This window comes from Scyliorhinus torazame, chromosome 2 (assembly GCF_047496885.1).
Source record: "Scyliorhinus torazame isolate Kashiwa2021f chromosome 2, sScyTor2.1, whole genome shotgun sequence".
Lineage (NCBI taxonomy): Eukaryota > Metazoa > Chordata > Chondrichthyes > Carcharhiniformes > Scyliorhinidae > Scyliorhinus > Scyliorhinus torazame.
Genome location: NC_092708.1, coordinates 81,222,036 through 81,238,102, shown reverse-complemented (window position 1 = coordinate 81,238,102; position 16,067 = coordinate 81,222,036). Strand labels below are relative to the sequence as shown.

Here is a 16,067-nt window from a genome sequence, read left to right as displayed (position 1 = left end):
CATTGAGGCCAGCAACAGCCCTTGAAGAGCTCAAGTAGTGGTGGTAAAGACTGGGGAGAAGCACAGGATGGTCATTGATTACAGTCAGACCATCAATCGGTACTCTCAGCTCTATGCGTACCCCCTCCCACGCATATCTGACATGGTCAATCAGATTGCGCAGTATCGAGACTTCTCTACAGTTGACTTGAAGTCCGCCTACCACCAGCTCCCCACCCGCCCAGAGGACCACCAATACACTGCGTTCGAAGCAGATGGCCACCTCTATCACTTCCTCAGAGTTCCCTTCGGCGTCACCAATGGGGTCTCGGTCTTCCAGCGAGAGATGGACCGAACGGTAGCACAAGTGGATAGCACTGTGGCTTCACAGCGCCAGGGTCCCAGGTTCGATTCCCCGCTGGGTCACTGTCTGTGCGGAGTCTGCACGTTCTCCCCGTGTCTGCGTGGGTTTCCTCCGGGTGCTCCGGTTTCCTCCCACAGTCCAAAGACGTGCAGGTTAGGTGGATTGGCCATGCTAAAAATTGCCCGTAGTGTCCATAAGGGTTGGGAGGGGTTATTGGGTTGCGGGGATAGGGTGGAAGTGAGGGATTAATGGGGGTCGGTGCAGACTCGATGGGCCGAATGGCCTCCTTCTGCACTGTATGTTCTATGTATGTAATATGAATGATTTACCAGTACGGGCTGCGGGCCACCTTCCCGTGCCTAGATAATGTCACCATCTGCGGCCACGATCAGCAAGACCGCGACGCAAACGTCCAAAAATTCCTCCATACCACCAAACTCCTTAACCTCACATACAATAGGGAGAAATGCGTGTTCTGCACCAACCGCATATGCCCTCTTCTGGAACTCCCTCTCCCCCACTGCCCCAAGGCCCTGAAACGATGCCTGGGGTTTTTCTCCTATTACGCCCAATGGGTCCCTAATTATGCGGACAAGGCCCGCCCACTCATCAAGTCCACAGTTTTTCCCCTGACGAGGCCCACCAGGCCTTCAACCACATCAAGGCGGACATCGCCAAGGCCACGATGCATGCGTTCGACGAGTTCCTCCCCTTTCAGGTGGAGAGCGATGCATCGGACGTAGCTCAGGCCGCCACCCTCAACCAGGCGGGCAGACCCGTGGCTTTCTTTTCCCGCACCCTCCATGCCTCCGAAATTCGGCACTCCTCTGTCGAAAAGGAGAGCCAAGCCATTGTGGAAGCTGTGCGATATTGGAGGCAGGAGATTCACTCTTCTCACTGACCAACGGTCAGTTGCCTTCATGTTTAATAATACACAGCGGGGCAAGATCATAAATGCCAAGATCTTGAGGTGGAGGATCGAGCTCTCCACCTATAATGATGAGATCTTGTATCGCCCGGGGAAGCTCAACGAGCCCCCTGATGCCCTATCCCACGGTACATGTGCTAGCGCACAAGTGGACTGACTCCGGGCTCTCCACTATAACCTCTGCCGCCCGGGGGTCAACTGGTTCTTCCATTTTGTCAAGGCCCGCAACCTGCCCTACACCATCGAGGAGGTCAGGACCATGACCAGGGACTGCCCAGTCTGCGCGGAGTGCAAGCCTCACTTCTACCGGCCAGGTCCAGCGCACCTGGTGAAGGCCTCCCGCCCCTTTGAACGCCTCAGCGTGGTCTTCAAAGGGCCCCTCCCCTCCACCGACCGCAACGTGTACTTCCTCAACGTAATTGATGAGCACTCCCGGTTCCCTTTCACCATCCCGTGCCCCGACATGACTTCTGCCACGGTCATCAAAGCCCTGCACAGCATCTTCACCCTGTTCTGGTTCCCCACCTACAACCACAGCGATCGGGGATCCACTTTCATAAGCGATGAGCTGCGTCAGTTCCTGCTCAGCAAGGGCATCGCCTCGAGCAGGACGACCAGCTACAACCCCCGGGGAAACGGGCAGCTGGAGAGGGAGAACGGGACGGTCTGGAAGGCCGTCCTGCTGGCCCTTTGGTCCAAAAATCTCCCGGTCTCCCGCTGGCAGGAGGTCCTCCCCGACGCGCCCCACTCCATCCGGTCGCTCCTCTGCACGGCACTAATGAGACCCCTCACGAACGTGTGTTTGCCTTCCCCAGGAAGTCCACCTCCGGGGTCTCGCTCCCAACCTGGACCTGTCCTCCTCCGGAAGCATGTGCGGAGCCATAAATTGGACCCCTTGGTCGAGAAAGTCCACCTCCTACATGCAAACCCACAGTACGCCTACGTGGCACACCCCGACGGGCGCCAAGACACCGTCTCCCTCCGGGACCTGGCACCCGCTGGGTCCCCACCCACGACCCCCAACCTGACACCGCTCCCCCCCCCCTCCCGGTTGCCTCATTCACCCCTGCGCCACTCACCCTCCCTCCAGCAAGCCTTGCTGCAGGCCCCACCCCAGTGGGATCCGTCCCCTCACTGGATCCACTCGGGGTGACGAAGACGAGGACAACACGCTCCTGGAGGCGCAGGTGACCACGTCGGCGCCCACACCAGCACCAGGACTGAGGCGATCACGGTGGAGGGTCAAAGCCCCTGACAGACTTAATTTGTAATACTTTCATCACCCCCCGCTGGACTTTTTTTTAACAGGTGGTGAATGTGGTAAACACCACTAGTGTTATATTGTACGTATTACGGCACTGCCCGTATATTACAGGTACAACGGTAAATCCCTGCCTGCTGGCTCTGCCCAGCAGGCGGCGTATAAACGTGTATGCTCTCCTGCGCTGCTTCCATTCTGGTTCCAGCTGCGGGAGGCACAACAATAAAGCTCGATTGTTTCACCATTCTCGTCTCGTGGTAATTGAGGGGACATCACACACTGGCCCTGAAATTCATTTACCATTTTGCTCATTTGTGTGATAGGCAGAACGTCTATTTGGCTTGACGGCAGCAGTGAAAACCACTTGTGTTGCAACTGCACAGTTGCCGCTTGAAACAGCTAGTTTCACCTGTTGCTCAAATTATTGAAATACCTTGCCCTTTCTGGGTAGTCTGAGATATACCAGGCACTCTTCAGGGCCGAAAATGACGGCCTCCATGAATTTGCACAAAATGGTCTGATCAGGGTAGCCACCATGGCACAGGGTGTTTTTGACACACCCTCTTTCAGCCTCAAGCTTGCATGGTGAAAAAATGGCTGGGGCCCTATTTACTATTTTGCCAACAAGATCATTCTTATAACGTGTGGAACTGTAAATAAAAAACGAACATGTATATTGACCAAAGAAGGGAGGCTCACATAATCAACATGAACCAATTATTTTCCAAAATCAAAAACAGAAACCTGCCCTGACAATAGTCTTTCACACCGATTGCCTCTATAGTCAGGCCGAAAAACAAAAGAAAAGAAATGGATTTGATAAAACGGTTTAAAAAGTTTACTTACCAACTCCGTATGTACTCTGGCAAGCTCACCCACATCACCCTCATGTTATCCAGCCTTACCTCTTGTCTCGTCCTTTCCTGCACTCTTTAGATCCAATGACCCCTTGCCCTTCCCTTGCCATTCATTCCTTTGGTTTCCCTGAGAATCAGGGGCGAGATTCTCCGACACCCCGCCGGTTTGCCGAATTCTCTGGCACCGGATATTCGGCGGGGGCGGGAATCGCACCGCGCCAGTTGGCGGGCCCCCCCCCCCCGCGATTCTCGCCAGAGTCCCGCCGAAGTCCCGCCGCTAAAATGCCTTTCCCGCCAGCCTAGATTAAACCACCTACCTTACCGGCAGGACAAGGCGGCGCGGGCGGGCTCCGGGGTCCTGGGGGGTGCGCGGGGCGACCTGGCCCCGGGGGGTGCCCCCACGGTGGCCTGGCCCGCGATCGGGGCCCGCCGATTCGCGGGCGGGCCTGTGCCGTGGGGGCAATCTTTCCCTTCCGCCTTCGCCACGATCTCCACCATGGCGGAGGAGGAGAGACTCCCTCCACTGCGCATGCACGGGAATGCCGTCAGCGGCCGCTAACACTCCCGCGCATGCGCCGCCCAGAGATGTCATTTCCGCGCCAGCTGGCGAGGCACCAAAGGCCTTTTCCGCCAGCTGGCGGGGCGGAAATTCGTCCGGCGCGGGCCTAGCCCCTTAAGGTTGGGGCTCAGCCCCCCAAGATGCGGAGCATTCCGCACCTTTGGGGCGGCGCGATGCCCGACTGAATTGTGCCATTTTGGGCGCCATTCGGCGGACATCGCGCAGATACCGGAGAATTTCGCCCCAGGTATTTGTTTTTCATGCTAGAAGGCACATAACTTATAAATCAAGCTTAACTCTCCCCTTCCTGCTGCCCAGTCCTTAATATTAGGCATTCACAATGCTTTGTGAGATCTAATGTTATTTTAAGATATATGTAGGAGCATAAATAAGTTTGAATTGTTTAAATGTATAACTAATATAACCAAAACATGTTGCATATTTTCTAGGAAGCTGCGCTGCACCAGGAATTATATTCACATGCATTTGTTTGTGTCGTACATCCTTCGTGCAATTTCAATCTTCATAAAAGACAGTGTACTGTTTTCCAGTGAGGATTCCCAGCACTGCGATTCTCAATCGGTAATTATTTCATTGCATAACAAAAGTAATAATTATTTGTTGGGATCATTTTAAATTTTAAGTTGCTTAAATTATCCATGCGATAGAAGGCATTACATGGTAAAAAGACAAGAACCATGCCTGGCACTAAAATTTACCACTGCAATGCTTAATCATTGATTAATTAACGAAGCAATGGGATTTTGGACAATACGCAGTTTGGTGAAAATCTGTGAAACGCATTGATGACAATATTGTGTTTGCTAATTTTAGTGAAATGGTAGATAAGTATTCGTAGGGTCAGAATAAAACAGCAACAGACATTTGTACAGAGGATTGTTCACACTTTTCGAAAGAAAGAGTTAGTGAATGGAGAAAACCAATTACCAGTTTAACTCTTACTGAAGGTATTGGTTCGTGGTAAACCCATGTAGCCTTCGACACCAAGAGTCACATGAAAAGTAGATACTTTGCAATTGGCTCGCACCATTGTAGGCAAGATGGGAAAATCTGGATACGCTCTCCAAATTTTCCCATCCTACCCGCAACAATCCCTGTCGCTAGCGTGACTGGAAAATCCCACCCTTTTTAACACTATCATTACCACTCTCTGACTTTTGTCCTTGATACCTTTGTCATTTAATCTCTTCTTACCTCTAAGCTATCCCGAACCTCTTATTCTGCTCCACCTTGTCTAACCCCTCTCTTAAACAGCATCACTTCCGTCACCTTTCAACCTCTATTCAGCTCTGAAGAAGAGTCATACGGACTCAAAATATTAACTTCTCTCTCTACAGCTGCTGCCAGTCCTGCTGAGTTTTTCCAGCATTTTCTGTTTTTATTTTAATATTGGCCTGTGTGGCCTGGAATTTCTTTCGGGCAGAATGCTGATACAAAACAATTGGGAGAGGCTGGCTAGGAGTGGAAAATGAGATGATGTTCAGAAACCGGCTTACCCCAAATATTGCATTGTGTCCCCCCAGTTGAAAGTCTGCAAAAGGTTCCAGAGCTGGAAGAACTGTGCGGCATGTAATTTACCCTTCAGGTTCCCGTCTGCCCCGACCACACAGTAATTTTACGCTGGCATGGCAAGGCCTCGGATGGGAAGCCTGCCTTTGCCCCACTTGAAGACCTTAAAGGGCCATTTCCCATCCAGCCTCAATATTTAGGTTGTTGAGATTATTTACCTGATGAGGGGGAAGTCCGAAAAAGACCAAAACCAGACCTCAGGTGGAAAGGGGGTTCTGGAAAGCCCCCTTTTGACTGCAGGCCTCCTAGATCCTTAAGGCCCAGTGGCTGCTGGATCTCACTCCCCCACCCAGCCTTTCCCCGACGCACTCTGACTAGCCGGCAGCCCTCTTCCAAGTGAGGGGCAGAAGTCCTGTCTGCAGGTAAGAAGGACGACCGCCAACTTAAACCTTCAGGCCATAACCATGAACAAGGTATCAGCATCGAAGTTCATGGAATGATGGAAATGTGAGGACACATGGGCTTCCTGGATCTTGATCTGAAAGAACCCATAATACTGCAAATCAGGACATACCTTCATACTGGCTGGAGTAAAGCTACACCTGGTGAAAACTACAAGTTGCATTAAACTATATTCTGCTGATGATCTCTCATCACTTCACTACAGTGCACCTGGACACCAGATAGTTGATTGGCTCCCAAAATGGACCACCATTTCTCTCAATATGTACTGTCAATTTCTTCTAGTTTTACATCTAAACATAGAACATAGAACATACAGCACAGAACAGGCCCTTCGGCCCACGATGTTGTGCCGAACCTTTGTCCTAGATTAATCATAGATTATCATTGAATTTACAGTGCAGAAGGAGGCCATTCGGCCCTTTGAGTCTGCACCAGCTCCTGGAAAGAGCACCCTACCCAAACTCAACACCTCCACCCAACACCAAGGGCAATTTGGACATTAAGGGCAATTTATCATTGGCCAATTCACCTAACCTGCACATCTTTGGACTGTGGGAGGAAACCGGAGCACCCGGAGGAAACCCACGCAGACACGGGGAGGACGTGCAGACTCCGCACAGACAGTGACCCAAGCCGGAATCGAACCTGGGACCCTGGAGCTGTGAAGCAATTGTGCTATCCACAATGCTACCGAATTAAACCTAAGCTAAACAAAAAGTAACAATGTAAATGCAAAGTAATTGCGTATCTATCATCTGTCCTATGTTTTTCATGTATGGAATGTTCTGTCTGCACTGTGTGCAGAACAATACTTTTCACTGTGCCTCGGTACACATGACAATAAATCTAAATCAAATCAGTAAAAGCGTGAATATATAAACAGTCAGTTACTTGTTTCTGTAGTGAGGAAAGTAAAGTCCTGACCCGTGATCTATTGTGTTTTCTGTTTACCTTGTTATCCAGGTTGAATGCAAAGTTGTTATTGTTTTTTTCCAATACTGTAACATGGCAAATTTCAGTTGGCTGCTTGTAGAAGCATCGTACCTGCACACAGCTCTGGTGGTGACTGTCTTTTCAGAGCACAAATACTTCTGGAGGTACATTGTTCTTGGGTGGGGTAAGTTTCACTTAAAGATTAATAAATCACAAACATGGTTGTACAATTTTAAACTATTCATTTTGGTGAGTGTAATTCTGTTTTCCTGTAGCAAATAACCTGATTTTCTCTCTCACATTTTCCACCTTCAGGTGCACCGGCAGTTTTTACTACACTCTGGTCAATTGCAAGACAGATATATGAGAACATTGGGTAAGTCATGCTTCCGTCATAAATCAAGTCTGGAATGAAGAACACTTGATGCAGCAAAGGAACTTTTCAGGTCAAAAGTTCATTATGACTTACAAACACAGATGGTATAATTTTTAGTGCTGGATATTAGCAGCAAAAATATCATAGATGGATAGGAGTAAAAGTTTCAAATGTACTACAGCATTCTCAAATATAAATATAAAAATGCATGCTAAAGGTCTACAGTAATTTAAAGCTACCTGTGCATTGAATGGGTGAGAAATTGTCTTCTGACATTCCATTAAGACTTACTGAGGCACTGCGGCACAGTGGTTAGCTCTGCTGCCTATGGCATATAGGACCCGGGTTCGATCCCAGCCCTGGGTCACTGTCCGTGTGGAGTTTACACATGCTCCCCATCTCTGCATGGGTTTCACCCCCACAATCCAAAGATGTGGCAGCACGGTAGCATTGTGGATAGCACAATTGCTTCACCGCTCCAGGGTCCCAGGTTCGATTCTGGCTTGGGTCACTGTCTGTGCGTAGTCTGCACATCCGCCCTGTGTGTGCGTGGGTTTCCTCCGGGTGCTCCGGTTTCCTCCCACAGTCCAAAGATGAGCAGGCTAGGTGGATTGGCCATGATAAATTGCCCTTAGTGTCCAAAATTGCCCTTAGTGTTGGGTGGGGTTGCTGGGTTATGGGGATAGGGTGGAGGTGCTGACCTTGGGTAGGGTGCTCTTTCCAAGAGCCGGTGCAGACTCGATGAGCCGAATGACCTCCTTCTGCACTGTAAATTCTATGATGTGCAGATTAGGTTGATTCGCCACACTAAATTGCTGTAAAGTGGAAATAAAACTTACATGCTCGTTGTGAAACTAAATGTTGGGCGCGATTCTGGGCAGGATTAGCAGGATCATTCCTGGTGCTCCAACGGCACTGTGCTTTTATTAGTGCCCAGGGGAACCACCCCCCTCCCCCTCCCAAGGCCATACTAAGCGCTATTTCTTGTGGTGAGGAGCTCTCCGGTGAATGAGGAGCCTGCGGAGCCCCCAACCTCCCAACTCACCTGTTGGGGGGGTCTTCGTTCTGCCCCCCCCCCACCCCCACCCACCCACTGCACTCCACCTTATACAGGCTGGGCAAACCGGGCCCAATCCCCAGCGGGGGAAAAATGCCAGCCTGGTACCTTGGCACTGCCTTTCCAGCTTGGCAGTGCCACCCAGGCATCTTGGGAGTGCAAGGCTGGCACCCAGGTGGTAGTGCCAGAGTGCCAGGCTGGTAGTGCCAATGTACCCAAGTGGCACCAGCAGTGTCAGGGTGCCAACCTCCCCAGAGGCTGACAACCTGGGGGACTTCGATTGCCTGGAAGACCCCCTCAGTACCATTCTGTTTGGTTAGATCTCGTGCGGCATAACAGCCACCAGGAATCTCGGGGGAGGCCTCTCCCGGGATCTGCCGCCACATCTCGCTACGGTTCGTGTGGGATGCGACCGGTAGATCACCCTTGTTGTCTCCCTCTCATTGTGACAATTGTTCTTTACTACCTATGCATATTTAATTATTTTCTCATTTTCAGTCATGAGAACCTTTTTCAGCTTTACATCGCCCATATGTTGATCATAAAGGCTGACAACAAATTAAAGAGATTTGGTACCGTGTGTGAATTCAGTTCTGCTATGCCGAATCAAATAGTTTGTTCAAATCACTGACCGTGTTTGGTCATTAAGAATCAGAGACCTGGGGCTGGATTCTGTGCTCACCGACGGGGCGGACTGTACTGACACGATGGAGTGGCGTGAACCACTCGGCGTCAGGCCACCGCGAAGGTGCGGAATCCTCCGCACCCTCGGGGGTTAGGCCGGCGCCGCTGTGTTTGGCTCCATGCCAACTGCCGCCGAAGGGCCTCCTCCAGCCGGCGTGAGTTGGCGCATGCGCGGGAGCACCAGCGTGTTCTGGCGCATGCTCCGAACTGCTGACACGATCCCAGCGCATGTGCAGGGGGTTTCTTCTCCGCGCCGGCCATCACAGACGTTCACAGCTGCCGGCACGAAAGAGAGCCCCCCCGCGTATTGCTGGGCCCCGATCGTGGGCCAGGCTACCCCCCGCTCCCCCGGGCCAGATCCCTCCGCAACCCCCGAGGACTCCGCAGGCTGTCCTCAGGACCAGGTCCTGCCGGTAAGAACTTTGCGTAATTTACGCTGGCGGGACTGGTCGAAAACGGGCAGCCGCTCGGCCCATCGCGGGGTGGAGAATCACCGGCGGGGGGGCTGCAGCCAGCGGCCGCCGAGTGGCACGGCGCCATTCCCGCCCCCGCCAAAACCCCGGCACCGGAGAATTCGGCAGCCGGCAGCGGGGCGGGGATTCACTCAGCGGGGGGGGTCGGAGAATCCCGCCCCAGAATTTTTAAGCCCTTCATGCCAGTGGGATCTTCTGCTCCCACCGATGTGAACGGACATTTCAATAACCTGAGAAACAGCACCATTTAAATGCTTCATCATCTCTTTGTGTATAATCCACAGCTGCTGGGATGTTAATTCAGATCAACAAATATGGTGGATCATCAAAGGACCTTTAACTGGATCTATTTTTGTAAGTATTTGGTAGATTATTTTAAATAAGTGCCATATTTTAAATAATTTCCATTTATAATTACCCTATAAAGTCAAATAGTCAGCAATTTGCAAGCCAATGTGCGGTGCATGCATTTATTTTCTCAAAAAAATGGGGCGGCACGGTGGCACAGTGGTTAGCACTGCTGCCTCACAGCTCCAGGGTCCCGGGTTCAATTCCAGCCTCGGGTCACTGTCTGTGTGGAGTTGCACTTTCTCCCCGTGTATGTGTGGGTTTCCTCTGGGTGCTCCGGTTTTCTCCCAGAGTCCAAAGACGTGCAGGTTAGGTGGATTGGCCATGCTAAATTGCCCTTCGTGTCCAAAAGATGAGATGGGGTTACTGGGTTATGTCGATGGGGTGGAGGCGTGGGCTTAGTTAGGGTGCTCTTTACAAAGGCCAGTGCAGACTCGATGGGCCAAATGGTCTCTTTCTGAACTGTAAATTCTATGATTCTATGAAATTGGGATAGCTTTTCCCGATTTGAGTAGAACAAATCGGTCATCTGTTATAACTCTGACCGATAGTCCTACTGAAGTCAACGGAAGGAAAATCAGGAGAGGGGTGTAAGGTGTGGGGATCCATTATCACCCATTTAAAACTATCTCGAAAGGTTAAAATGACTTATAATGGTGCTGTGGGACCCCAGATTACACCTTTTTCAGTTACAAGGCTGAATTGACTGTCTGCACTTCAAATTTAATTGCTCTTGTTTATAACAATATTGTGCTTATATAACATTAAGTGTCTGTAATGTCCTGAAATTCTTTCAATGATTATAAAATAAAACCCAAGTCCAATTTGTTACATTCCCATGGAGACCGATAACTTTTAAAGAGAGATTTGAATTTCCAAATTGATCAAAGGATCACACTGTAAGATTTAACGTTTTAGACATTTACTGTAACAAACTGAAATCTACATCAACTATATATTACATAGTAGGCAAGTAATACTCTAAACTACATAAAATACATCCCCTATTTGTGTTTTAACACACTCAAAAATCCTATGACGCATTTATACGTTACAACACACTCTCTGTAGAATTGGAGCCTTTACAGGAACAAGCCCAAAGTTATTGCCAGCTCCAATGGGCTTATTTCTCTCTATCATCCGGTGTTTTTAGCCACAGAGGCCATCAAAGGTCCTTTCCCTCAGGCTGTTTTCTCCAAAACTGACTTTCAGTAGTACAGCTCACTTGGGTGATTCATTCTCCCAGCCACATCAGGACAAATCTTCCAAGTTTCTTCAAGTTCCATCAATTGCTTCTGTTCAAAGGAGAATGTTCTCTTACCTGTATTCAGAATTTTAGCTAACAGAGAAAAACAGGCTTTTCCCCCTCTACTGGCTGCAGATTACCAAATGTCTATGGGCGGGAAATCGGGAAAGTCGATTGGGCGGAGAATCGGTCGTGAACCAAAATCATGGTGGGCACCTGGCGAATGCCAAATTGCAATGCTCTGGCGCCTCGACACCAATGCGTTCTACCCCGCACATACAGTAAATGCCGTTTGCATTTCATTGCGGACTGATCCGGTATTCTCCAGGTCCTCTGTGATGCTCCGTCTCCACTGGGTGAATTACCAATGGCGAATGACACTTGTGGTTTTAGTAATCGGGAAACAGGTGCGTAGCTAATGAGTGAGAGAGAGGAGGTAGGACACGCAAACGCTGTCGGCCCTGGCTGGCGGGTTGGGGTGGGGGGGGCTCCGCCAGGCTCGAGGTGCAGTGGGAGGTAACCAGGGGATGGGCCGTAAGGTTGGGGTGCCCCCCCCCCCATAGGACCGGGGTGTCCAGGGACAGACCACCATTGCCGTGGCCTGCAAGGCAGCCATTTTGCTAACCGCCCACCGTGACCCGTGGTCTTGCAGTGTGACACCGGCCATATGGGTGCCCTAGCCCCTATTGTTATACTGTGTCCGGCATCCATTCCAACTTAACTGGTGTCTACCTTTCTGGCTTATGGGCCCTCATGCTACACCTAGGTGGATCCCCAAGCTGTACAGCAGGAGTGGAGGCTGCATGCTGCGATTCCCGCCCTGCGACCTGGGACCTCTTTGGCGGACATCTTCTGGGGCAACCGGGCCTAGATGGACCTGGCTGCCGCTTGGGTCCCAGATGGCGTGGTGCTGACCTGTTCTGCCTGCTGCCCATTGGATGCGCAAGGGAGAGGAGGGGGGGGGGGTGTCCAAGGCGCATCCTGCGGGTGTCATCGGCATGCTCCCCATTACCTCTTCTCCCTCAGGTGCCCGATGGCCCCCTGATTACTTAATGGGATGGATGTACTTCTGAGGCTGGATCAAGCTCTGGTCAGACCCCATTTGGAATATTGTGAGCTGTTTTGGGCCTGGATCGAAGGATGGATGTGCTGGCCTTGGAAAGGGTCCAGAGGAGGTTCACAAGAATCATCCCTGGAATGAAAAAAGCTTGTCATATGAAGAGTGGTTGAGGGCTCGGGGTCTGTAAAGGTTGCAGTTTCGAAGGATGAGGGGGGGTTCTTATTGAAACTTACAGGATACTGTGAGACCTGGATAGAGCTAACCCCTGAGGCTCACCCACCACCTGCCGCTGCCAGTCCTGGAGGCACATGCCACCCCAAAGCTCGCGGCCGTGGAGCACAGGGAGTGGACCGCCTCCGTCTGGGATTGCGCCACATCAGGCAGTCACTGCGTCACCTCTCTCTGGGTCTGTGTCACATCGGCCAGCACCTGGCCAATGGCGCCGATGCCCTCAGCCGTGGTCCGCTGTAACTGGTCCATGCTCAGGAGCGCTGCTGCAATGTCCAGGTCGCCCTGGCACATGGCTGCCTGTGAGAGGACTGCCCTGTCCTGGGTCTCGGCCACTGTCCCATGGTAACCAGGCCACCATGCTTTATTGCTTGGCAGAACGAGCAGGAGGTTCATTAAGTCATAATCATTAATAGATTGGAAGCTAGTTGATTCCAATCTTACTTGTTAGCTTGAATCCAACCCAGTGCATGGAATGAAAGTTTCCTTTTTATAGCAGCTGCCCAAGCTCAGTTCCTAGTAAGTGAGAATACAAAGCATAAGATTGCTTCTACAATCACACACACAGGCATTCTCATTTAGAAGGTCACATAAATAGCAAGTGGGAAATAATTCTCAAATTTGACATTTCAAACATGAACCGTGCACATTATTAATAGCAGTATAATTAGCTCCTATATTTCAAGTGTTTTCTAATAGTTGTTCTTACAATTGTTAACAAAATAAATAAAACAAGCTACCAATATATTAACTTGACACAAAAGGTCGTAACATCCTAAGACTAAGGCAGAGTTTTTCAGCGGGTAGGTCTTGGGTGGATGGCGGGTGGGGCGTGGATCGATTGGTGGCAGCATTCCCACAGTGGTCCTGATCGTGGGAGAAGCACCCAACAGCCGCTACTGGTAGTTTTACTGAGAATGGCGGCCACTACCGCCTTTTAAATCAGAAGAAATTAGGCTGCGTGCAGTCTTCCGGCCAGAAGTGGTAGCAGTGAGCAGATCCCATGCCTTGCAGGTACACTTGACGTCAAGTGCCCTGGATGTATGTGCTTTTGGCGCCAAATCACAGAGAAAGGCTGCTTCCATTTTCTAGCTGCTAGATAGCAAGACAAGAGGACTGTGAAGATAAATCATTTCTTCCAAGTAAGAGATGACTGGAGACACAAATAGGCAGTGTACCTATTGGCCAGGGACTTATAACTGCATCTGCCGGAGAGAGCTGCACAGGAGAGTCGAGGCCAGGACAGAACAGTGCTGGCGTTTCCTCTGTACAAAGCTCCAGGACCTCTAGTTAACAACCTAGAAAAAAGAAACTTAGCTCAGGAAAGAAACAGTATAAAGATGATTTCTTGAGGTTGATTGTGCCAATGCAAATAAGGATGTAAAGCCCATGTGTGTTATATGCGGAGAAGTACTGGCAAATGAGAGGATAAGTTTCAGATTTTGAAAGAGAAGTGATGGATGAAAAATTCCTTTGCATCTTGAGATCCCAGAGTCAGTTACTAACTTACAGCTGATTCCAAATGAAAAGACTACACCTCTGTACCTTGCCTGTGACAAAAATGTCATAACATGCCAAAAGCACATGAGGCTGTCAGTATTCTGGAATAGCATCTCCTAGGAGTATCCAGTGCTGAGTAAAACAAACATTTTGTTGCCATTGACCTTCACGACAGCCTACACGTCAGGTTGGATTTTCCGTTCTCACAAAGATGCCATGGCACGGTGGCACAGTGGTTAGCACTGATGCCTCTCAGCACCAGGGACCCAGGTTCAATTCCGGTCTTGGGTCACTGTTTGTGTGGAGTTTGTACGTCCTTGCTATGTTTGCTTGGATTTCCTCTGAGTGCTCCGGTTTCCTCTCACAGTCCAAAGATGTGCGGGTTAGATGGATTGGCCCTTAGTGTCCATTGATGTGCGGTTAGGTTACGGTAGGTGAACGTGGTCTGTGTCATGAAGGTTGGCCAGCGTTGTTTGCGTAGGTTGGCCGACGTGTATCCCGAAGGTTGGCCAGTTGGCAAAAGTTGGTCCTGGGAAAAAAAGTTTGAAAAACACTGTTCTAGGGCATAGTATTGGGGACGGGGTACAATCATAATCAAAACAAAACAAAGAAACAAAGAACAATACAGCACAGGAACAGGCTCTTTGGCCCTCCAAGCTCTGTCCTATCTTGACCAATCGCTTGTATCCTTCCATACCCCATCCGTTCATGTGCCTATCCAGGGGCAGCATGGTAGCACAGTGGGTAGCATTGTTGCTTCACAGCTCCAGGGTCCGAGGTTCAATTCCCTACTTGGGTCACTGTCTGTGCGGAGTCTGCACGTTCTCCCCGTGTCTGCGTGGGCTTTCTCCGGGTGCTCCGGTTTCCTCCCGCATGTCTCAAAAGACATGATGTTAGGTAATTTGGACATTCTGAATTCTCCCTCCGTTTACCTGAACAGGCGCCGGAATGTGGCGACCGGGGGCTTTTCACAGTAACTTCATTGCAGTGTTAATGTAAGCCCAATTGTGACAATAAAGATTATTATAAATCTTAAAGGTCGCCAACGTATCTGCCTCAACCACCTCACATGGCAGTGCATTCCAAGCCGCCACCACCCTCTATGTAAAAAACATCCCCCGCACATCTCCACTGAACATATCCCCCCTCACCATGAACTTGTGCCCCCTTGTAATTTTCAACTCCACTGTGGGAAAAAGTCATCCCTAATAATTTTATAAACTTCTATCAGGTCGCCCCTCAGCCGCCATCTCTCTAGGGAGAACAATCCCAGTTTATTCAATCTCTCCTCAGAGCAATATCCTCCATAGGCAGCATCCTGGTAAACCTGTTCTGTACACTCTCCAAAGCCTCCACGCCCTTCTGGTAGTGCGGTGACCAGAATTGGACACAGTATTCCAAATGTGGCCTAACCAATGTTCTATATAACTGTAACATTATTTGCGAGCTTTTATACTCGATACTCCATCCTATGAAGGCATTGCTTTCTTTACCACCATTTCCACCTGTTCTGGCACTTTTAAGGATCTGTGGACCTGGACACCCAGATCTCTCTATGTCTCTATGCTCCTCATGGTTCTGCCATTTATTTTATAGCTGCCACCTGTCATGATATTCAAACACACACATCATGATAGACACACCAACAGACAAATCAGAACACACAACACCACAACCAATCACAGAAAGATATAAAAGCACAAACACGACACCTGGTGGTCAGTATTAGCTGGTGACGAGGACCAGGACAGACCTGCTACACGACACACTCAGGGAGACAGCACGTGCAGAGTATCCAGAACGAACTGTATATTAGAGTTAAAATAAAATAGAGTTGTACCACATACAACTGTGTTGGCTCATCTGTGCACCAGAGAACCCAACACCACATGGTACAGGAGTGGATCGATACCTGCCGGCATACCTCAGTGTACACAGACAACCAGCAGCGCCCAGGCAAAATGATAGAGCTCCCGGTTCCGCAGCCGCTCCAGTGCCACGGCGATCTCCGCGAAAACTGGCGGCGATTCCGGCAAGTGTTCGAATTGTTCCTGGTGGCAGCTGAACTCCAAGACCTGGATGATAGCGAAAAAATTGAATTTCTCCTCACCATCGCTGGTGCAAGGGCAAGAGAAATATTCACAAGGTTCAGGTTCTTCAGGAGGCAGCAAAGGTACGATTACCAGGCAGTCCTGGACAAATTCTCCAAGTACTGTGAA

The 16,067-nt window shown here is 50.1% G+C and overlaps 1 protein-coding gene across 2 annotated transcripts in view; it reads left to right on the top strand.

The window, feature by feature from the left end:
* Nucleotides 1-16,067, top strand: part of LOC140388764 (secretin receptor-like) — an 84,102-nt gene that overhangs the window by 30,094 nt on the left and 37,941 nt on the right. For both annotated transcript variants that reach the window (XM_072473168.1, XM_072473167.1), the window contains exons 7-10: nt 4,398-4,530; nt 6,907-7,060; nt 7,192-7,252; nt 9,751-9,820. In XM_072473168.1, coding sequence (XP_072329269.1) covers nt 4,398-4,530; nt 6,907-7,060; nt 7,192-7,252; nt 9,751-9,820 — 418 coding nt within the window. The remainder of the gene's footprint in view (nt 1-4,397; nt 4,531-6,906; nt 7,061-7,191; nt 7,253-9,750; nt 9,821-16,067) is intronic.